Genomic DNA, 23,300 nt, shown 5'->3' with positions numbered 1-23,300 from the left:
TCAGTGGCGAGCACTTGCCTAGACCACGGAAGCCCTCGGTTCCAGCCCCAGCACCAAGTCACGCTCTTTCCCACTTCCCGTTTTAACCAAGGCCAGGAACGTATTATTTGGTTACCTATCAACAGGGTAAATTCCCCAGGTACAGTGGCCAGGAGGGTTTCACCCAGGCATTGGGGCCCCTCCTGCTAACGGGTTGAGGAGGGGAAGGACCAGCCTCCTCAGACCACCAGTTCCTGCCTGGCCTTTAGAAGGACCCATGGCGGCCAGGTGCAGTGGGGCACGCCTGGAATCCCTGCAACTTGGGAGGCTGAGGCAGGAAGACTGCAAGTTTGAGGCCAGCCTCGGCCGCTTAGCAAGGCCTGTCTGAGATTAAGTAGGAGAAGAAGGACCCGAGGCATCAGCCACAGCAGCTCTGTCCCATCCTTCTGTCCAGGGACACACAAAGGAAAGCGTCTGAAGTTACAACCCTGGCTCGGCACTGCAGTGCGGCAATCCCAAGGTTAAGACCCAGACAATGGCTCACCCACCCTGGGGTCCCGGATGGGACCAGCAGCACAGCCTCTCTGAGATGGTGACAAGCAGCCCACACTGCAACTCTCCCGGCAGAACCCAGGCCACCAGGAGCCTTTCTGCAACAGGGGGACAAATAACGGGCATTGCTGGAAAGATCCCATGGGACCGTTGGAACTCTCCAGAAAGCTGTCATTTCTTCATGGCAATCGCCCTCTGATAATTAAGTCATTAATGACTGGCTGGTGACCACTGGCTTCTCTCCCGTGCCAGGCCAGGAGCACTGTGCGGGCAGGCCTGGCTGAGCTGTTTGCCAGCTTGGGCCGAGCACACGGGGGGCTCGGGGTCCACGTGACACCTGTGCCAGGACCAGGGTGAGGGTCCCCCCGCCGCCTGTCTCAACAGGGGCTCGGCCAGGAACAGAGTGGGTCAGGAGCCCAGAGGGAAAGTCGCTGAGTGAATGCCTGCCCCGGTCGCCCCCTCGGGCCCAAGGACAGAACAAAGGCTGAAAGCCCGTGAGTCACGTCGAGGGCTCACAGGGCAGGAAGGAAGCCCAGTGTGGCTGCACGCGCTGCCCTGCGGTCTCCAACCCCGCGGGGCCACGCCACTCCTGCGCCATGGGCAGGGGGAAGTGCCAGGCTGCGGCGCCCACCCCGCCCCTCGGCCCCCCAGCCCCCCACGAGCTGCACCTCCCAGGGACTGGGGGCCCTGCTGCGGGGCCGCGGGCACTTGCAGTGGCATCGTCCACTCACTGACCACCAGGGAGCGAAGAGGCTCACGTGGACAAATGGTCCCAATGGTCCCCGACGGCAGCGTCCACCATGCCCCACCACATAATGCAGCGGCCTTTACGACCAGCGACCAGTGACGTGTCATCATCATTGCACTTTATAGCTCATGAAATGAAGGCGCGAGGAGCTACAGTAACCGCCTAGGGGCACCTGGCCAGTCGTTGGTGGAGCACGCTGCCACCCTCGAGCCCACACACCCTGGGGACCAAAACCGCTGGTGCTCACTCGGTTCAGAATTCAAATCTCAACCAAGTAAGAAGGGCTGCACGGTGGCAGTCAGGGGTCCACCAGCTGCCAGGGTACGGAAGGCCTGGAAGAGCCTGAAGGAGGGTGACTCAGGGTAACCAGTGAGGTCACGTCACTTCCAGTGGCTCTCACCAACCCCTCCACTGAGCCACCGGGGAAACGGAGGCCCAGAGTGGAGGCCTCAGACCACACAGGCCTGAGACTAGAGGGTCTCCCATCCACAGAGCCGGACTCTTAGAAGTCATCCAGGAGACTGCAGGAAGAGGGAGGGAGGTGGGGGCTTGGTCCCCAATTGCACAGGAAGTCAGCTGGGTAGGCTGGGCCCTCCCCGGGCTGAGGGAGCCAGGCCAGGCGAGTCGCCCAGCCCCCAGCCTGCAGGGCAGGACCCAGAGCAGCTTCTCTCAGATTGCACCACCATCGCAACCGGAAAACAGGAAAGCCGAGCCACGCAGGCTGGTTCGGCCCGAGCTGGAGGTTCAGCCTGCCAGGACCAGGCAGCCTAGGGTCACTGAGAAAGCGACCCCTCTGCTCAGAGGAGGGGCGCCTGCCTCCGGCCAAAGAGAAATGAAGAGCTTCTGGGATCCCAGCTGGCCTCAGGTCGAGGCGAGAGAGAGGCCTTGCTCGTTCATCCCCACTCAGAAGTGGGGAAACGAGACCCAGAGGGGAGCCGCACCTTGGCCAAAGCTACCCAATGAGCTGCGACTCTCCCAGCCTGTCCCAGTGTGAGCCCAGGGGGGTTGGGCCACTCCCAGAACGGAAGGGCTGCCATCTCCCCCTCCCCTTTTCCTGGCAGCCTTAAATATGGGAGTGGGGTGGAGAGGAGAGGCTCTGGCTATTTTTAACCAGACACAGCACCTCGCTGTCTGTGTGGACAGGCCCGGCTATGTCCTGAGACAAGGTCTATCTATGAGGCGCACACAGGGCTGCTTCTCTCACCGAGGGCTTGTTTGTTTACTCAGTTTTCAAAATTATAACCTCGGCGGCCCCTCCCAGCCCAATCAGGCCTGCTGACCCGTCTTTGTTGTCTGGGCTGTCCATCGGGGAAGAAGGCCCGGCATCGGGAGCCCTGGTTCCCCGCGTGGTCCTGCAGCTCTGAGATCCTGGGCATGTCCGTGTCTCTCTCTGGGCCTCTGCCCACTCAGTAACGAAAAGGAGGAGGGGGCTGGTCAGATGACTTCAAAGGGACCGTCCTGCTTGAGGAAAGGTCTGAGCCAGAAAAAGAAAATCAGCCGCTGCCTATCAGCTGCTCCAAGCCCCAGGCACGGACTGATGGGCCCAGTCTTCAGAGAGCACCTTCCACGAGAGTCAGGCCCACACTCCCCAAGACTCAGCTCTGTTTTCTTTCCACCCAGTCACCTTCCGGAGAACACTATCCTCTCACAAAAAAAAGGCAAAACAGAAGTGTAATTGTCAGCGGGCTCCCCCTCCACCATGTCTGGCTCACCCTAAAATCCCTGACAGTCCAGGGCCAATGCCACACGGCTCCCCAGGAATGCAGCCAAGGCGCAGCCGCCACTTACAGAGGCCAGGGACTGGGCCTGGGATACAGCTCAGAGGGTCGAGTGCTTGCCCAGCATGAAAAAGGCCCTGGGTTCAATCCCCAGCACCACCAAAAAGCAGCGCCTCTTCAGAGGCCAGGAACTAGGTAGTGCATCCTCCAGAACCTTCGAACGCCTCAGAGGCGGGGATCACCAGTCCCGTCTTACTACTGAGGGTTGGAGAAGAGCAACTGGCCCGAGGCCTCACAGTCTCCCCTGCAGGAACCCTACCGCCACCCAGTCAAGGCCAGACAGACTCCCTCTTGAGCAGGGCCCAGTGTGGAAGGCCACCTGTGCTCTGGAAGACACCAACGTGCACTGTCTCTGTAACAGAACACAGCTCTCGCAAGCTCCTCGGCCAGTGTGTTCCATGAGATCAGGGCTCAGGCTGCTGCCTCATCCCCAGGCACAAGAGCTCTCAGAGCGAGTTCTTCCTTCAACAGCAAGGCCACCTCATGAACAGACACCTGTCCTACCTGCTCTGCACCTCCACTCAGCCCGGGGCCAGCAGGCAGGCAGTGAGGAGGACCAGCACATGGGCAGAGAACTTGCCCCCATCGGGACACCTGCCTCCCAGCCCACACCCCACGAAGGGTCCTTGGTAGGCGAGGTGTAGAGTGGGATTTGCATTTTGCAAACCACAATTCATTCTTCCTCTTCCCTCCTGGATACCCAGGTGTCCAATGGATCCCCCCTTCTTGCCCGTGAACCCCACACCCAGCACTCTGCTTCAGGTCCCTTTGAAAGGGAGTAATGGGGGATTGAACCCAGGGGCACAACCACTAAGCTACATTTCCAGTCCTTTTTATTTTTTACTTTGAGGAACAGCCTCCCTCAGTTGCTAAGGCTGGCTCTGAACTTGTAATCCTCCCGCCTTAGCCTCCAAAGTCACCGGGATGACAAGCATGTACCACATCTGGCTTCCTTTTTATTTTTTTATTTTGAGACAGGGTATCACTAAACTGCTGAACCTGTCCTCCAACTTGTGATCCTTCTGTCTCAGCCACACCCTATACTTCTGAAGTCCCTAAGAGGAGGGGTTCCCTCAGTCAATGTCCTACTGTGGACTCAGTAATAACACCAGGAGCCGGTGTTCCCTGAAAAATCAAAGCCCTCAGCCACATCACCTCACTGACCCAATGACCTAGCAGAACTGGGCTACTATTATGCCCACCTTACAGACGAGGAAGCTGAGGCCTGGAGAAGGGAGGGCATCTCCAGATGACAGGGTAGTGGAGACAGGATTTCAAAACCAGGTGCTCAGGGCTGGGGAGATAGCTCAGTCGGTAGAGTGCTTGCTTGCAAGCACAAGGCCCTGGGTTCGATCCCCAGCACCGCAAAAAAAAACAAAACAAACAAACAAAAAAAAAAACCAGGTGCTCAGATCCAGCCCTCTTTCTCCTCCGCCCTGGGAAGGGAAGGTTCTCAAGCTCTGGCTGCCCAAGAAGACACACAGCCTCCTCCCATCACTGGGAACAGAGGCTGCAGGACCTGTCAACCCAGTGACTCTGGAGGCTGAGGCAGGAGGCTCACAAGTTCAAAGCCAGTCTGGGCATCTTAGCAAGGCCTTTTCTCAAAATAAAAAACAAAAAGGGCTGGGGGTGTGGCTCAGCGGTAAAGCACCCCTGGATTCAATCCCCAGTACTGAAAAATAACCCCCAAACCCTATGGGATCTGTCGACGCTGCAGGGCCGAAATCAAAGTCAAAGGACGTCAGACAACCCCCACCTCGTGTCACCGTCAGAGGCCGGGTTACTTCACGACCCCACACACAGGTCCCTGACTCCACCCCACCCCACCTCCACCTGTACTACTTCCACCTGACGCCCTCAGAGCCTCCCCAGCACCCAGACAGAAGCCCTCTCTCTCCAAGGCCAGCGCCTGGCTCCCTCCACCCCTGAGGCAGGCCCGCCCTCCCGCCCGGGCCAGGGTCTCTCTTAAAGCTTCACTTTGACAACAGCCATGCTCTGAAGAGGCACAGCCAGCCAGGGAGCACACACGGGCAGGAGCGCGGGAGGAGCCTGTGTCAGTGTCCCCAGCACAGGCCTGGCAAGTAAGGGCTCCGTAACGTTTTGCTTTTGAGTGTTGAGGACCCAACCCCGGGCCTGGCCAGTGCTGGACTCGTGTTCTGTCAGCTGAGCCCCCGGGGCTCCGAACCACTGCTGAACAGACGAAAGAGGGACCACAGGAGTCTGGGCCAGAGCTCATCACCCCGAAGGCCTCACAGGCCTGTGCCCCTGCTGCCACATAGGAAGCCACCTCCTCCTGCTCTTAGAAGGCACCTTGAGACCCCTCGGAAAGGGCTGCACAGGCAGAGAATTCCCAAGGGCAGATATTGGTCTTGAGGTTACAGATAAGGAGAAAAGTCACAGAGAGGCATAACCACTGGTCCAGAGTCACACAGCAAAGGGTCAATGGTCCCAGTTCAAGGTTCACAAGTGTAATTCTGGACGCATGGTCAGGTGAGGGGCTGTGCGGTCCCATTTGTCTTTTCACCCTTTTATCCCTCCTGTCCTGCCCACTGCCTGGCACCGAGTGGACGACACTCTTGCCCGACTGACCCCCACGTGTAACCTCAGCCTGTGTCACAGCCCTGCAGGTACATGCCAAACACCCCAGGTGCTCAGGAACACAGAGGGTGCTCCTCGCACTGGGGTTAGTCCACCTTCCAAGGTGCATGGCAGGTTGCTGGGCGTGCATGAGGCCGCAGGTCAGATCTGGCATATCTGCCTGGGTATCCAGTTTGCTCAAGAAAGTCACAGCGCAAAAACTGTCACTCACAGTACTCTTACCCCCCACTGACCCCGTGCTGCACTGTCCAGGGACTGTCACACTTAATCCTCACACCGAGATGGTGGAACTGTCCTCATCTTTTACAGGGGAACCTGAGGCTCAGAAAGGGTCCCATCTGCCCCCAAACACCAGTCCCTCTAGGGGCAGAGTCAGGACTAGAGTCCAAGCCACCTGGCTGCAGAGCATTTCCACCCGCGGTCACCAGGCAGGTCCCTTCAGCCCCACGGGCCTGGGCAGCACATCTCCAAAAGGGGACTGGTCCCAGGGGTGGGGTAGGTTCCCTCACAGGCGGGCACTTCCTGTTCTTCCAGTTTTAAAATCTGTGCCATCAGAAGATCCCAGCTTCCTGTGACTCAGGCCCCAAGACTCTACCAGGAGGGGCGCAGGCTCTGCCTCACCCCAGAGGGTTTTAAACCCGGGCCTCTGCCCTCCTCCCTCCTACAACTCTGCCCAGTCCAGCTTCAGAAAACCCCTCTTCCTCAGGCAGGGAAGTGGACGGGGTGGGGCAGGGGAAGGAAAACCAGCTCAGGAATTTCTGCGGCCACAGGGATGATGCTTCATCCTGCTTCGAGGAGACCAAGTGGAATGAGTCACGGGCTCTGCCTGCGGAGGAGGAGGGGGTGAATGGAAGGAAAACAGGACGGGTCAAAGAGAGACTGGGCACCTCACTGAGTAATGACGGGTGGGATATATTTATGCAGCCTACGGGAGCCTCTGACACATGCCACTCCGTTCCCACTGGGTTCCCACTCGGCTCCTCTCCGCCTCCCTGCCCTGGCCGCATCTGCCTCTCTTAGGGGCCTTTTCCACATTGACCCCCTGACCAACCTGGGCACCAGGAGCTATACGGCCATAGTGGAGCATGGCTTTAGTGGCTCAGACCAGGAATGCCCAGGTCCTGGCCTGCCACTGAGGTGAGAATCCAATGAGATAAGCCAGGCACAGAGTAAGTGCTCAGTTAAAGGAGAGTTAGTATTCTCTTATGAGTAAGGGAAACAGCAACCCTCACTGCTAATGTGAGATGTATTCATGAGCAGGTGAAGGTTGCCCCTAAGGTGACCTGCCTACTTTGTGGGATACCCGGGAGTTCCGATCTACCCATCCCCTATATCTAAAGAAGTAGATCAGGGGGCTGGGGTGATGTCTAACAGTAGAGAACTTGTGTACCATGTGCTACGTCCCGAGTTCCATCCCCAGCACCGCAAAAAAAAAAAAAAAAAAAAAAAAAAGACAGCTAGTCTCGGTTATCACTCAGAGCCTGATGACTGCCCCTCCCCACGCCGCCAACCACCACCCTCAGACAGGAAATGCATCAGTCCCTGCGTGCCACAGGCCAGGGAAGTGGCTACGCCACGTGGCCACACAACCAGAGGCCATGGACATTGGTCCCTGTCCCCAGTTCATGGCAGCTGCTTTAAGCCCACCAGTTCTGAAAGGACACTCAGAGGTGTCCAGGGCTCCCTCAAAATGCCCAGAGGGGCAGATACAGGGTAGGGAGAGAAGGTGTCCACGATGTCCTTCTTCGGCAGGGAGAGGCCAGGCCCGGAAAGGAAACAAATACGGTGACTCTGCTGGCCCCAGAAACCAACATGGAAGAAACAACCCAATAAGCTGCATTTGGGGAAAAGTTAAGAAAATGCCTGATACGGCCATTGGGAATGTTTCCAGGAAGGCTTTAATGACCTGGGAGAGATGTTTATTACAAACCGTTCAGTAAAAGAAGCAAGACCCAAGCTTGAGTCACAGTCTCAGCAACCCATAAAATAAACACGGGAGGGAAACTCTGCAAGAGGGCGAGGGGCCGCCGGGCAGTGCTGAGCGACTCCTCTCCTGTCTTTCCCGGGCAGCAGGGAGGAGGCTGGCTGGTTTGGGCTGAGAAAGGTCTCTTTTGGCATCCTGTGTGGGAAGGCCTGGAGGCTGAGGCGGGAGGCCCCCAGGAGGTCAGAGCTCAGGCCAGGGCAGGAGCAGAGGAACAGAGCAGAGGACTCAGGAGTCTGGGTGGAGGGGAGGGCGGGGTCAAAGCCAACAAAAGGGCGTTATGTAAGCCCGGGCCCCAGGGAGCCCGGTCCCCAGACGCTTCACCCCAGGGGCCGACCCAGACCTCGGTAGGTCGAGGGCAGCCCAGGCACTGCTTCCGCTGCCAGGCCTCTCTGCAAAGCCCAGGGCGACAATCAGGAAGCCCCGCACTACAGCAGGGTGGCCCCGAAAGCAGAACAGCATCCCTTTTCTTCTGACTGTGACTACTCCCGCGTGTGGAGGAGGAGATTTTTAAAATCAATTTGGAAAAAGTCATTATTTGTTTTGCTCAATAAATAAACAAGATACCTTTTTCCTCTTATCCGGTTGTCAAAAAGGGCTGGGGATCTAGCTCAGTGGTAGAGCGCTCGCCTGGTCACGGGTTCCGTCAAATGACAATACTGAGGTTTGTCTGGCAGAAGGATCTTCCCCACCTTTTCAATGGCTTTGTGTCAATATATCAAAATGTTCCCGAGGAATTCCATTTTGAGGACTGATACCAGCTTCTTGTGCGGGATATTTAGGGAGGCTCAAGGTGCACCCTGCGTACCAGCAAAACACAGATGACAACCCAAATGCCCATTACCAGGGCACATGGGCCCACCACTGAAAAAAGGGGCAGGTTCGAGTCCCACGTGGGAAGACCTCCGCCATTCACCCAGTGGAAAAAATCAAACCACAGAAACACAGAATAGAACCTCCTTTTGTAAACAAAGCTCTGTGAATGTGTGCACACCAGGAAAGGTATGTTTGGAATCGGCAACAAGCCACACAAACCATTTCTTCCCGGGGAGGGATGCAGGGGAAGGAAGATGGAAGGCACTCTCATTCTTTTTTTTTTTTTTTTGTGCGGGGGCTACCAGGGATTGAACTCAGAGGCACGCGGTCACTGAGCCACATCCCCAGCCCTGTTTTGTATTTTATTTAGAGACAGGATCTCACTGAGTTGCTTAGTGCCTCACTTTTGCTGAGGCTGGCTCTGAACTCGCGCTCCTCCTGCCTCAGCCTCCTGAGCTGCCAAGACCAGAGACGCGCGCCCCTGGGCCGGGTGGGAGCTCTCCTTTTTGCTCTCCTTGCCTACACTGCTGCTGCAGGCATTACTTTTGCAATCAGACAAAGTGCGCCTGGAGCCAGGAGGATGGGGGAAAGGAGAGAGACTGTCCGTGGGCGCGGGCCGGTTTTATGGGTGATGAGAGTGCTCTAGAATAGAGGGTGGCGACAGTTGCGCAATTGTCAATACGCTAAAAACCACTGAACTGTACACTTTCTGGGATGGATTGTAGACTGAGTGAATTATGTCTCAATAAAGCTGCTATTAAAAAAGAAAAGACCTAGCCAGGGGAAAGGTAAGAGTTGCAGAAGGGCGGGGCGTCCGGGAGCACAGGTGCTGGGAAAGCCGGCCCACCCACCCTTTCAGAAAAAACCTTGCAAACCTGGAAGCAAACCTTATGAGGGCTGACTTGAGTACTCCAGGCTGTCCTGGACACAGAAGGGGATTCCCCCACCCCAGGCAAAGCCAGGTGTCCTACCAGAGGGGCATCCCCAGCCCGCCCCCACCTGTGGCATCTCAGTTTACAAGGCTCAGACCATTTGCATAGAATCCCTCCAACAGCTCAGGACCCCCATACAAGGGCCCAAACTCACTCTCTTCCCCTAGTCCTGTCCCCTGGACCAATGGGAAAGGGAGGCTGTCCTAAGCAACCTGTCCAAGTTTCAGCTGCTGCCACTCATCATATCCCCTAGCATCTGGACCTGCTCAGAAGAGTCTTCATCACTTCCACATATTTGCCAAGGCTGAAGGAACAGAGCAGGCAAGGCTTCCAAAAACCCAGGTGGATTCTCAAAGCCAGGGATCTGACCATCCTGACCCCAGGGACTGGACAAACCTCTGAGAAACACAGCTGCAACTGACTCCTTCAAACTCCACCACTAGCCCCTCACCCTCCTCCCTGAGAACCCACTTACACAAAGTAAAGGGTGTGTCCAAAGACAACAGCAACTGTTTGCTGTGCGCTTCCTCCGCCCCAAGCACTGGGCTGAGCTTCTCACCTGCATTATCTCATTAAATCCTCCCAGCAGTACCTAGCAGGCAGCTGCTATTATTATTCCCATTTTAGAGATAAGAAAACTGAGACTGAGGTGCTGGCCCAAGGTCAAGCCAGCTAAGGCTTTGTGGAGTCTACCTTGGGGCCTCCAGCTGGCTGAGTCAGGAGATTTGTGGAGAAAATGTGAAATGGTTAGGCCCTCAGAGCTGAATGGGACTTTGGTCTTCAGGTATGGAAACTGCCTCACCTGTGGAGGAGCCCAGCTGCCTGAGGTTACTCAGGCCAGGACTCTTTCCTCTTCCCTCACTAGGTAGGAGGTAACCACCCTGCGACAGCTCCAGGGCTGCTGGTGCAGGAACAAGCCCCTGCCTGCCAGAGGCTTTGAGATCTCAGGATGAAAGGTGCAGAAACAGCAGGATGGGCAGGAGCAGGCCTGACCTCTGCCAGGACTTGCAGGCTGGCAACCACCTGCACCTGCTGGGGCAGCGTGAGGCAGCAGGCCAAGCCACAGCACCCCAATGGGCCTGGGCGCTCAGGGCACTGTGGGAAGGGATGCTCCCAGAGGTGCCATTTCTACAGGGGCAATCCCAGGGAGGGAGAGGTCTGAGTTCTGCTTGTCTGCTCTGGAAGTACCCACTGCTCCTGGCTGGGTGAGGCGGGTGCACGGATGGCTGCAGGGGCAAAGGTTGGCCTCATTCCTCTCCAGTAGATTTCCAGGGCAGCTGTTTCCTCTGGCTCCCTCCTTCCGGCCCCCTCCCCACCCCCACACTTCAGGAGCCCCCTCAGGTGAGCCTGTCCGGGAATCCGAGGCATGTGGAGAGGGTTATTAATAACACTAAAGTGTTGGGAGAGGCTGCAACCCTCTCCTCTCCAGCCTGGCATCCACCCACCAAGCCCAGCCTTCTCCAGTAGCCAGCAGCGGACACTTCACCTTCTGTGGCTCAGTCTCCACCCCTGTAAATGGCCAGGGGGGCAGGGGGTGGGTTGGCAGCTCTCAGCCCAGGAGAAGGGAGATGGGAGAGCTGGGCCCGGCGTGGAGGGAGGAAAAACCCCACCGAAGGCAGCACACCCCACCCAAGCCTGGTGAGGGGCCCCGACAGGAGGTCCTGAATGGAGGGACTGTTACAGAGCCCCAGGAGGTTGCCACCAGAGGGAGAGGACAGGAAAGCTCCGCCCAGGCCCTTCCTCCTCCCTGAGTCCAGGCCTGTCCTGCAAGAGGCCTTCCAGACTTAACCCTTGCTGGTCAGAGGCTAGAGGGTCTGATTCATCACCCTCACCCCTGTGCCCAGCCCCAGGCCTGGCACAAAAGAGAGCTCAGGCCACCAGCCAAGGGCTACAGTCACTGGCAGGTCTCCCCCAGCACCTCCCTTGTGCCCAACAACGGTGGGGACTGGGGGTCAAGAGGTTAAGGGACACCTGGCCCTTGCTCTTAAGGGGTCCCTGCTGTCTGGAGAAAACAACTGAGAAACTCCACAGGACATCAAGATAAATACACACACACAGGACACTTGGGGTCCACTAGACAGGCAGGCAAAAGAAGCCAAGAGAAACCACCTCCTCTACAGGAGCTGCCACCCAACCCACCTGTCACCCCATATCAGTGCCCTCTACGCCAGGCCATGTGCCAAGCAAACTGACTTATTTGGGTCTCTCAGCAGCCCATCATAAGGGTACCACTGACCCCACTTCAAAGAGGTGAAAACCATCGTGCCAGGACGTTAGGAGACTTGTCCAAGACCCAACACCTGGGAGACAAACGCTGGAGCTCCACCCAGGGCTCCTCGCTGCCCCAGAAGAGCGGCCAGAGCAGGTTCTCTCAGTCAGCCTGAGGGTCTCACCCCACCTCCCACTCTCTAGGAGGAGCCCGGACCCTGGGGCAGCTCCTGTGTCTCCCCAAGAGCCTTCTGCGCAGCTCCCTTGGGAGAAGAGGCGACGGTGCAGTGACAGGCTGAAGCAGGGCTGGCTGAAGGAAGGGCTGGCTCTGGCCTTGCCCAGTCCCTCAGGGCTGCTGCCGCCAGCACCCTGCCGAGTCTGAATCGAAGGACAGGGACCCCACGCCCTCCAGTGAATCCCGTCTATCGTCTATCGCTAGCCCCATTCTCCGGGATCCGTCCTGGGTCTTAAAGGGCCCTTCCTCTGGAAGCTATAGCCACGTGTACGGGGCTGGGGCCAGGGCGAGCTGGGGACAGGGCAGCTAGGGAAGAAGGTCAGGACGATCTGGCTGCATGGGGCAAATTCCAGAGAGAGTACAGGGTGGGCTTCGAACGCAGTTGGGCAGGATGGCGGTGCAGGCTGCGACCCCTTCGACGCTCGATCTGGGGTAACGGGTGGGGGATCCTGGGGCGGGCTCCACCGGAGTTACGGTAGGGAAGGCGGGATCCGAGTCTGCTCAATCGGGAAGAGCTCAGAAGGGGACGAGAAGGGCGCCCAGTCTCCGAGGGAACAAGACCAAGGGCACGGTCCGCATCAGCTCCCGCCTGGCCCCAGGCCTGACGTTCCCGGGACCCCCGCCCGGGCGAGGACGACGGGCCGGGTGGGGGCGTGGCCGGGGGGTTCCCAGCGGAACCCCCGGCGCGCGCCGCGCAGTCCTCACCTGCGATGTGCTGGCGCCGGGCGTCGTCCAGGTGCGTGGACAGCACGTCCCCCATGGCGAGGAGGAGCCGAGGCCCGATCCGGTGCCGCCAGCCGCTGCCCGCGCTGCTCAGACCGACGCCGCTGGCGCCATGGAGCCCGGCCCGGCCCGCCCCGCCCCGCTCCCGCGCTCCGCTGAGCCGCCGCCCCGGCCACGGCCTCGGCTCGGGCTCCAGGCGCGTCCCGCCCGCCCGCCGCGGCCGCCAGCCCCGCCCCGCGCCCGCGCCCGGCCCCGCCCCCGTCCCGCCCCCGCCGCGGCAGGCGGGGCGCCAAGCTGGGGACGCCGGGACCGCGGGAGACCCAGACAAAGAGAAGGTCCCTGCAAGGGCCATCCCGGCGAGACCAGCAGAGCGCGCCCCGCACCCGGACCGAAGCGAAGAAAGGGGCTGGTGGGGGATCTGAAAGAACCGGGGCTCGGGGCTCCAGCCTGGTCTCTCCCCTCCGCTCCCGTCCCCTCTCCTCCCGGTGCCACTGGATGGGGACGCCTGGGCCGACGTGCGGGATTGGCTTTTGCGCAGCACTCGGCAGGCAGGCTGCACCGTGCCGCCGGCCCCGTCCCTCCGGAAGCCACTCGCTCTCAGAGTTCCCTGGCCTTGAACCGACCGACCCCAGAAGGTGTGCCGGCCTGTCTTGCATGATAGCTACGGATGGAAGTGGGGGCGGGGGGGACGCGCAGGGCTCGGGCTCCAGTGCCAGGCGAGGATTCCTCAGGTCCAGCATATGGACATTTCATTTGAGAGGCGGCTTGTGGGACAGGACGAATTAGAAATGGAAAAAGGAATAGCACTTTACAGTTTGCCAAAGATTGTGGGAATGAAAAGCCAGGAGCTGGCATGGACTTTGGGTACTCAGACATTGCGGCTGGGCATGGGTGGGTCACTAGTACCTGAGGAATGCGTTTCAGTTTCAGGACCGCCCAAGGGCACGGAGGAGTGGACTGGGTGATAGAGGCCTTCCTTGGCTGCTGATGCTCAGGTCTGCCCTGTGTCCTTGTCAAGGGCCATCAAGTTGCTACTTGCTTGTCCTCGGTGACTGAGCACTCACCCCTTCATGCATTTCCACTCTGTTGCTGGACAGCTCTTACCGTCATTTTGGCATAAGGCGGCAAATGATAACAGTTAACACTACTTCAGGTCCTCCAGGCTGGGACCCGTTCATGCCTCCAGTCACCAGTCATTCAGCAGCTAGAGGATAAACATCCATGTGCCAGCCCCTCTGCAAGATGCTGGGAATGAAAAGGTGAGAAAACCCAAGCTGCCCTACCCTCTGGGACCCTGAACAAGTGGCATTGCCTCTTTGAACCTCAGTTTCCTCATCTGTCAACTAAGAAGGAGGCGGCAAGGTTGGGAAAATTAAGTGAGATAACAGTGCCTAGCGTTATCTCATTTAACACGTGTTATCTGGGCACAGTGCCTGGCATATGGTTGGTCATCTTTCAATAAACAGAACTGTCATTCTATTATTCCTCACAGTCCTTGTCCTCAAGAACGTAGAGAAACTTGAAGGAGCAGAACATTCTGTTTTGAGGACGGTCATGGAGGGTAGTACGAGAGCCAAAAGTTGGAAAACAAGAATTGTGGCAGCAGATACTGAGAAACAGCATTCCAGGGAGAAGGGAAGCATGATTGGCCTCTGACAAGCAGTGGAGAATCATCAGGTGGAACTGAAGTCAGCTGCCAGGGATTACTAGTTTTCCCCTACAGAGGTGGCCCAGAGAAAACAATTGACTTGCCAAGAGCACACAGTAAGGCCTGGGCAAAACCTGGCCAGTGGCCAGGTCTCCCGACGCCCAGTGTCATGTTCTCTGAAGGACCAAAAGCAAGCCACGTTCGGGAACCTCATTTCATCTTTCCCGTGGCCCCAACTACAGAGTCTAGGAAAGGCCTTCTCTGCCCAGGGAGGAGACAGGTGGGGCCGGCTGGCACCTGGACACCCCAGGGCATCTGCTCAGCCAGGCCTCCAGTTGGGGAAGAGGCAGACCTGCAAGCAGCCCCTGACCTGGAGCACCCACAAGCTTCCTGGCATGCCAGGCTCCAGGCCCAGGGGCCTTCTCTCTTGACTTAAGATACCTATCACATGTCACCTAACATCTCTAAGCAACCATGGTGGCAAACGTGGAAAGGCATTGTAAACTGTGCAGTGCTGTGCATACCTCTGAGTGGCTACCACCAAACCCTGGAGCCAGGCCTGACAATTCGAGATTCATTTCATGTGGGGGAAAGAAAAAGAATATGTATGTGTATATACATATATATTTTTTTTCTTTTTCTTTTTTTTGGTGGTGGTGGTGGGGCTCAAGGTAATACCTAGAAAAAGATCTGGAGCGAACTCTTGGTCCAGTTTGCTAGGAGAGGTGGAGTGCATATTTGTCAAAACTTACCAAACTGTACCTTCAGATGGATGCATTTTATTGTACGTCGATTATGCTTCGATATTTTTTAAATGAAAAAACAAATGTATGGAGCCCTGGCTGTCAGGTGCTATTCTGAGCGGCGTTGGGGAACGTCAGCACACCAGATAGCAAGACAGTCCAGGTCCCTGCCCTCCGTATAGTCTCATGCTAGGGAGAAACAACGTACATGAAACGGCTTCGGTTAAGACAAATCTTAGATGGAATACCGTGACGGGTATGGGGAATTCCACCTAGGAAGGCCTCTTGGGGGAGATGTCACCTGGAAACCTGATTGGTGAGGAGGAGCCTGCTCCATGCAGGTTCAGGAAAAGCTGCTGTTTATGCCACACACCAGATGCCATGGCAAAGGTCTTCCTTGTCACCCACAGCCCCCCAGCTTCCAGGTCAGGAATGACTGTGCCCATTTTATAGCTGAATAAACTTGAGAATTTTTCCTGGGGATTGAACCCATGGCCTTGTGCATGCTAGGCAAGCACTCTACCACTGAGCTACATTCCTAGCCCTAAACTTGAGGATGTTTCAAAAATGATATTGCATTGCATGCATGCAGCAATCCTTATTTAAATTCTAGAATAAGCCAAGTGTGATAATGCACACCGATGATCCCAGGAAGCTGAGGCAGGAGGATTGCAAGTTCAAACTCGGCCTCAGCCACTTAGTGAGGCCCAGTCTCAAAATAAAAAATAAATAAATAATAAAAAGGTCTGGGATGTGGCTCAGTGGTTAAGCACTCCTGGGATCAATTTCCCAGTCCTGGGGGGGGGGGGAAGAGTTCTTGTGGGACCCTGGGCCACATGGCTGTTCGAAGACCTCCCCCAGGGAAGGGAAGGGAAGGCAAGTTGAACTCTGGAAAGGGACATTTTTTACTTTATTCTGGGAAAAGCTGTAAAGTTCTTTAAGAGTTCTCAGCTCTGTACTGCATGTTAATAAATTAAGCCAGTTACAGTCATCAGGTAGGGGACTTATGAAGGGGCTTGGGTTTCTGTTGTTCCGAGGATGGAGCCCAGGGCCTAGTGCACACTAGGCTAGCACTTGACCATAGCCACACCCCCAACCCTCTTTATTTTGATTTTGAGACAGGGTCTCATTAAATTGCCCAGGCTGGCCTTGAGCTTGGATCCTCCTGCTCGATACTCACAGGTAGCTAAGATTACAGGTGTGTGTCACCATGAAGATTTTGCTGTTTGCTTTTTCTTTCTTTCTTTCTTTCTTTTTTTTTTTTTTTGGCAGAGCTGGATCAAACTTAGTATCTTCCGCATGCTAAGCAAGTGCTCCAACACTGAGCTACATCCCAGGATTGCTATGTTTTTTGTTTTTTGTTTTTTTTTAGGGAAAAAAAAAAGAATATAGTCGTCAGCGTTATGAAGGATTCCAGGAAGTTAGCAGAGAATTTCTCAACTCTAAAGCTTCGGAAACCCCTGCCTTTATGTTTGAGGCCATTTTGATGTTCACCTTTTGTTTTCAGTCAATTGAACCATCTTTTCACACATTATCCTGCGTGGGTTGGTTGGTTTGTCGTGGGGAGGTAATAGGTCTTGAACTCAGGGGCTCTTTACCACTGAGCCACATCCCTGGCCCTGTTATTTTATTTTATTTTATTTATTGATTTATTTATTGAGACAGGATCTTAGTAAATTGCCGAGGCAATCCTCCTGCCTCAGCCTCCGGAGTGACGGGGATTCAGGCGTGTGCCACTGTGCCCGGCTGTAAGAACTCTTTCTATGGCAAGGTTTTCTCAGTGCTTGGAGGCAGGGGTGGGGATGTTTCTGCTCTTTTGCCAGGACTCTGGATGCTCACTACCCACCAGGCTCTCCGCCCGGTTTTTGGCCCATACTAGAGATGTGGATAAAGAATAGGAATGGTCCCGTCTAGGGCAGGGGAGAGTCGGTCCCTTCCTAAACAGAGGATGCCACCTACACCCCCTGACTCATCAGTCCTTTGTCAGGAAGTGGCTTCTGCCAAGCTGCCTCCCTGCAGGCTGCCCCGCCCTGCCCCACCCTAGAGCACATTTGGAAACCAGGACCCAAAGGTGAAGAAGAATAATGCTTCACCTTGAAAGGGAGGGTCTGGAAGGCTGGAGCCGGAACCTGGCCTGAGGCCCAGAGAAGGGACGGGACTGCCCAGAGCTTTCCGCGGAGCTCAGGCGAGGCCCCCTGTCTTGGAGGATGAAAGAGCACACTCCCTCCCAGTTGGCTCTGAGCCCCGCTCGGCCTGCCCCACAAACCCGTCAGACCTGAAATAGACCAGGGGAAAAAAAACAAACACCTCCAGTAAACAGCAGGGAGAGGGAGTGAATCAGGATTCTGTTTTGAAGGAATATCGTGTGTCCGCCTCTGTTTACCCAGTTGGCACGGCCTGTTGTGCAGAAGGGCCCCTGGCGCCCGGCCCAGACCTCCACTCCGACTACCTGTGCACAGTGGAAGGAGTCGCAGCTCTCGGCCTCTCCATCTGTCACCCGACCTCCCCTCTTGCCCCTCCAGTGGCCAGGCTGCCACTTCGTCCCAGTTCCACCACTGTCCATGCCCAAGTCCCAGGCACCATGGCGCCCATCCTTCACTGGCCTCCCTGCCTCCAGCCTTCCGTTTGTTCCTCCCTGGACAGTCAGACGGATCATTCTGAAATGCAAACATGGCCACGCCGTTTCCCATCTTAAGCCTTTTGGGGCTCCCACTGTCCTTGGGGCAAAGTCAGACTCCTGAATGTGGCATTTTGGAGGTACGGTCAACCTCTTCTTTGACCCTTTTCCTCTTAGAACCCTTCTCCTGCTACCCTGAACTTTCAACTCCTCAAACTAGCCATGCCCCGTCCTACCTCAAGGTCTATGAATTAGTGCTTCCCTTCCTCCCATCTTGCCCCTCCGCGGGCACCCTTCCAGCCTCAGATAAAACTCTCCTCTCCTGGGAGAGGCCTGGCCCTCTGTTATCATCCCCCCGCACCCTGTGTGCTCCTCCATGCAGGCGGTACACATGGGCTATTTCACTTTGCATGGGATTACCTGTTTAAGAAGGCCTTCCTTCCTGAGGCCAAGGCCTGCCCTCTCTCCACACGACATCCCTGACCTCAGATGGAGTGAGCAGCTGCAGTGTGCGGGCCACGGCCGGGGCCTTCACGGTCTCCTTCCTGGGTCTCTGTCTAACCACACTGCCATGGTCATGCCCACCTCCCTGGGTGGGTGGCCACGTCCATTCTACAGTAGCTCTGCGGCACGTCCTCCGCTTGCAGACCTCCGAGAATGGGCACCCCCATCTTCCCAGGTCATAATTCCACGTTAGAACCAATAGCACTGAAGTCAGGCAAGGGGGGCTGCAGCAGGTGGGCAGGAAGTGAGACTCCAGCAGCACGACAAGGTGACAGGAGCTCCCCTTCGCACGATGCACCACGTGCTCAGCTCTGGGCTTCGCGTCCTCTGCCTCATTCATCCTCACCACAACTCAGCCAAGATGACCCTGTGGGACGTGCATCCTGCACGCGAGAACACAGGCTCAGTGACCTGTCTGAGGTCCCACAGCAAGTAAGAGATGAAGATAAGACCTGTATGCAGGGCTGGGGGTGGGTCTGGGTAGCCCAGGGCGCCTGGGTTCAGTCCCCAGCACCTCAAAAAGAGAAAAAAAGTAAGCCGGGCGTGGTGGCGCCTGTAATCCCCGTGACTCGGGAGGCTGAAGCAGGAGGATTGCACGTTTGAGGCCAGCCTCAGCAACTTAGCGAGATGAAGTCTGGGATGAAAAAATAAAAAATAAAAAGGGCTGGGGAAGCAGCTCAGGGGTAAGCGCCCCTGGGTTCAATCCCCGGTTCAATACCAGAAAAGGGAAGAAAGCCCCGCCCCCCGCAGCTCTGCCTGCTTCACCAGACCACACGCCACTGTCCTTCCACGCCCAGTGCTCTGCACCCCTCTGGCCATCAACACACAGCAGGGTGCTCTGAGTGCCCCTGCTGAGCACCCACTTCCATGTGTCACTTAGCAATGTCAGACCAACTCCTTACCATGCCAGCCAACGCTCCCCCACCTTTTTATTCTTACTATGGTTTACAGTCCTGGGATCGATTGCACTAGGGCTTCTCTACCACTGAGCTACATCCCAGCACCCCCTTTTATTTGTACCGGGGGTGGGGCTTGAACTCAGGGGCACTCAACTACTGATCCACACCCCCAGCCCTATTTTGTATTTTATTTAGACACAGGGTCTCACTGAGTTGCTTAGCGGCTTGCTGTTGCTGAGGCTGGCTTTGAACTCTCAATCCTCCTGCCTCAGCCTTCCAAGTGGCTAGGATTACAGGTGTGCACCAGAATGCCTGGCTCATCTATGATTTTTTTTTTTTTGTACTGGGGATTGAACCCCAGTGGCACTTAACCACTGAGCCACATCCCCAGCCCTTTTTATTTTTTATTTAGAGACAGGGTGTTGTTAAGTTGCTTAGAGCCTCACTAACTTGCTGAGGCTGACTTCAATCCTCCTGCCTCAGCCTCCCAAGCAACTGGGATTACAGGCATGCTCCATCGCACCCGGCTCATCTACTTACTTTCAATGGCTAGGTACCTCGCATTGTGGGGGCTCCATCAAACTGCTCTCCTGGGGGCATAGTGCTGTGGTTGAGTGCTGGCTTAGCAGGCCAAGGCCCTGGGTTGGATCCCCAGGAATGAAAACAGCAGCGGCCTCTTTGCCTATGACTGGACACTTGTCTTCATAATCATTTTCTGGGGACATTTCTCTAGAAGTGAAACCACTGGCTCACGCTCCTTTTGAGACAGTTGCCCTGCTGAAGTGACTGTAGTGGCCAGCAGTTCCCTGGCTCTCACCGTGTGCATCAAGAACCCCTTATGGGGCTGGGGAGATAGCTCAGTTGGTAGAGTGCTTGTCTTGCAAGCACAAGGCCCTGGGTTCAATCCCCAGCACTGAAAAAAAAAACAAAAACCCTTGTGTCCTGGTGGCTTGTGCACCGTAACAGTCCCACACCACCCTCCAGAGTCAGCCTCCAAGAACGAGCCAGGCTCCTGACTCCATGCAAGGCCCAGAGAGCCGGGTGCTGAGCGGCCACTGACTGGACAGTCCCTCCCAGTTCCTCAGGGACAGCAGGGAAGGGGTGCAGGCGCCCCAACCCCGCCCACTCCTCCATGCTAGACTTGGTTTCCTGCTGGGCTGCAGCTGCCCCTCACCAGCTGGTGACTCAGAGCCTTCCAGGATGGCAGGCTGCAGGGCCTGCCCAGCCCTGCCAGTGACTAAGCTTGTGGTGAGGCTGGGCCAGGCTCCCGGGCGGGTCCCCTCCACCCCAGCCTGGCCCTCCTTCCTCTCTCCCTCAGGTCTTGCCGATTTCTCTCCTCCGGGCTTTTTCGAGAGAATGAGATTCATCTTGGATTCCAAAAATATTTCCTGAGTGCCAAGTGTGTCAGGGGGACTGAGACTTGGGCTCCGCCCCAGGGGCGCAGTCTGGCCCACAGATGCCATTGTTTGGGGAGAAACAAAGAGAAGGCAGGAGAGGAAGGTGGGCGGAGTAGGGGGAGAGAGAGGTGGTGCTTTGGGGTGGGAGCTGGCCGCTGTGCCTTAAGGACTGGCCAGGGATCCCGGGGCAGGGGGCTGGCCAAGACTGGGCTGCCCTTCCCCTTGCGGCACCTCCGTGAGAACTGGGAAAGTCAGTGACAATAGGCGGGGCAATAGCCTGGGGGCCCAGGAGGCTGGGCGGACCTCCTCCTGGGAGGCACTTGGGTGTTCACTAGATGGAGGCCTTTCGTTGTCGCTGTGTCTGGAGTGTGTGTGGCCGGGGATACTTAGCGTCTGAGGCTCAGGGGACTCTAAGCTTTCTTATTCTTTCTTTCCTTTTGTGTGTATGTGTGTGTGTGTGTGTGTGTGTGCACTGGGGACAGGCCCCAGTGCTCTACCACTGAGCCACAGGTGCAGCCCTCTTTCATTTTGTTTTGAGGCTGGAGAGATAGCTTAGTCAGTAGAGTACTTGCCTTGCAAGCACAAGGCCCTGGGTTTGATCCCCAGCTACCGCCAAAAAAAAAAAAAAAATACAAGATCATTTTGTTTTGAGACGGGGTCTTGCTAAGCTGCCAGGCGGGCCTCCACCTTGCTATCCTCCTCTTCAGCCTCAGAGTAGCTGGGATGACAGGCGTGCACCACCCCACCTGCAGGGTTAGGGATGCTAAGCATTCTACTAAGGGGACCAGCCCTGCCTGGGACACATTCCCGTCTCTGCCCCCAGGTCCAGGCTGAGCCCTGTGTGGTGGTAGGGACCGTAATCTTGTGAAAGTCTCTGTAATGTTCTAAGCGGTTTGAAGATCCGTTGTCTCACTAGACTCGAACCTTCCCTGAGGAATTACATCTGCAGGTCTTCAGTGGTCACATAGTGACAAGGACAGAGCCACACGGGCATGACACCCAGCAGCCCCGCGAGCTCAATCCCCAGTGCTCGTTCCTGCTCTACCAACTGAGCTATATCCCCAGCGCCCCCATGAGGGTTTGACCGGTATTAGTCCGATTTTGCAGATGAGGAAACCAAAGCTGGGAGAGGTGAGGTGGGTACAAAGTGGGAAAAGCCAGTTTTCCAACCCGGTCCCCTTCGCTCCCAAGCACGTTAGGCCCCTGCTAGTGGGCAAAACCCGGTGCATTTGACAGATGGGGAAACAGACACACAGACGCTTTCACAACAGAACCAGGCCGCCCAAGGTGTCTGAGTCACTTAATCAAGATTCTTCCCTCTGCTGGATAGGGTGGCACATCTCAGGTACCCAGGAGGCTGAGGCAGGAGGATCAAAAGTTCAAGGCCAGCTCAGCAATTCAGCAAGGCCCTGCCTCAAAATAAAATGTAAAACGGGCTGAGGATTGTGGTTCAGTGGTAAGGCACCCGTGGGCTCAATCACCGGTAATGGAAAAGAAAAGAAGGAGGAGGAGGGAGGAGGGGGGAGGGGAGGGGGAGGCGGGAAGACACTGGCTCCACCACTGCACCTGAACCGCGCTGGCTGCCTTCCCTCCAGGACCTCCTGCTCTGGAAAACACAGAGGGGATGCCTTTTACTAAAAGGTACAAAGCCACCACCGCCCGCTGCTCCCTGCCAGGTAACTTCCCCAGAGGAGAATGGCTTCCTCCTCCCTGCCCACCCAGGAGGAGCGCGCGGCCCTCAGCAGGCCTGGTCCGCGGCGCGCAGGGCCTCCGGTTGTTCCGGCCACTCGGCCTTGGTGTTTGTAAATGGAGCCAATGATCCCCATCATCCTGGTTGTGCGGGGACAACGGGATCAGCACTGGGCCCATCCCAAGTGCTCTCGCGAGCCCTGCGGCACCCCGCGGAAGACCGGCGTCCTCACTGGATTCCCTCTGGTCTCCGTCCCGCTGGGCAGCCACTGGCTCTGCCGCTGAACTGCAGCCCCAGCCGCTGGACCCTCATTCCGATGGCAGAGGCTTGAGCCCAGGGCCCAGGGGCGCCACCTGGAGGGAGGGTGTTGTCTGAGCCGGGCCCTCGGGGCCGCGGAGAGCCGCGCCCGGGGCACCAGCTGGGCTGCCAGCAGCTGCTTTGGGGAACTCTCTGGGGTGCTCCGAACCCGGAGGAAGCAACCCTGGGGCCTGGGCGAGGCGGGAAGAGCTGACCCTAGACGAGGTCGGAACCAGGGTTGCTTTCTACTTTTCTTCCGTTCCTTTATTGGAGCCTAATTAAGTATGGCAAATGAGTTGCGGGTTGTTTTGCCCCCACGCCTCCCACGGCAGTACTGAGGCTAGACGGGTGCTGTACCCCTGAGCTACGTCCTCCACTCTTTCTGAAAAAAAATTTTTTTTTTTTGAGACGGGTCTTGCTGAATTGCACAGGCTGACCTCAAACTTTCCATCCTCCTGCCTAAGCCTCCTGAGATAGCAGGTCTTTCAGGCATGCATCACTACACTCAGTCTGAGTTTTAATTTAATTTATTTATTTAGCACTGGGGATTGAACCCAGGGGTGCTATACCCCTGAGCTACATCCCCAGGCCTTTTAATTTTTTTTTTTTTTTTTTTTAATTTTGAGACAGAGTCTTACTAAGTCCCTGAGAATCTTCCTGAGTTACCAAGGCTGGCCTGGAATTTGCTATCCTCCTGCATCAGCCTTCCACCTCACTGGGATTACAGGCATGAACCACCACATCCAGCCTGAGTGAATTGTTAAAATATGGTTTTGAGGGCTGGGGTTGTGGCTCGGTGTTGGAGTGCTTACCTAGCACATGTGAGGCACTGGGTTCAATCCTCAGCACCACATAAAAATAAATAAAGAAAATAAAGGTATAGAGTCCATCTACAACTAAAAAATTAAAAAACAAAATATGTTTTTGAGGCTGAGGATGTAGTTCAGTGGTAGAG

At 56.4% G+C, this 23,300-nt stretch overlaps 1 protein-coding gene and 1 long non-coding RNA gene across 2 annotated transcripts in view; one reads left to right on the top strand and one right to left on the bottom strand.

Moving 5' to 3' along the window:
• Window positions 1–12,748, bottom strand: part of Niban2 (niban apoptosis regulator 2) — a 46,844-nt gene extending 34,096 nt beyond the window's left edge. Inside the window, exon 1 of the mRNA XM_047524577.1 lies at window positions 12,533–12,748. Coding sequence (XP_047380533.1) covers window positions 12,533–12,587 — 55 coding nt within the window. The 5' untranslated portion in view covers window positions 12,588–12,748. The remainder of the gene's footprint in view (window positions 1–12,532) is intronic.
• Window positions 12,539–14,965, top strand: LOC124964383 (uncharacterized). The gene is made up of 2 exons (XR_007104943.1): window positions 12,539–13,185; window positions 13,475–14,965. It is a non-coding gene; the product is annotated as an uncharacterized LOC124964383 (long non-coding RNA).
• The last annotated feature ends 8,335 nt before the right edge of the window (window positions 14,966–23,300 follow it).

Source organism: Sciurus carolinensis, chromosome 14 (genome assembly GCF_902686445.1).
Source record: "Sciurus carolinensis chromosome 14, mSciCar1.2, whole genome shotgun sequence".
NCBI classification, from domain to species: Eukaryota; Metazoa; Chordata; class Mammalia; order Rodentia; family Sciuridae; genus Sciurus; species Sciurus carolinensis.
The sequence above is the reverse complement of the archived record's forward strand: the minus strand, read 5'-3'. Positions and strand labels throughout refer to the sequence as shown.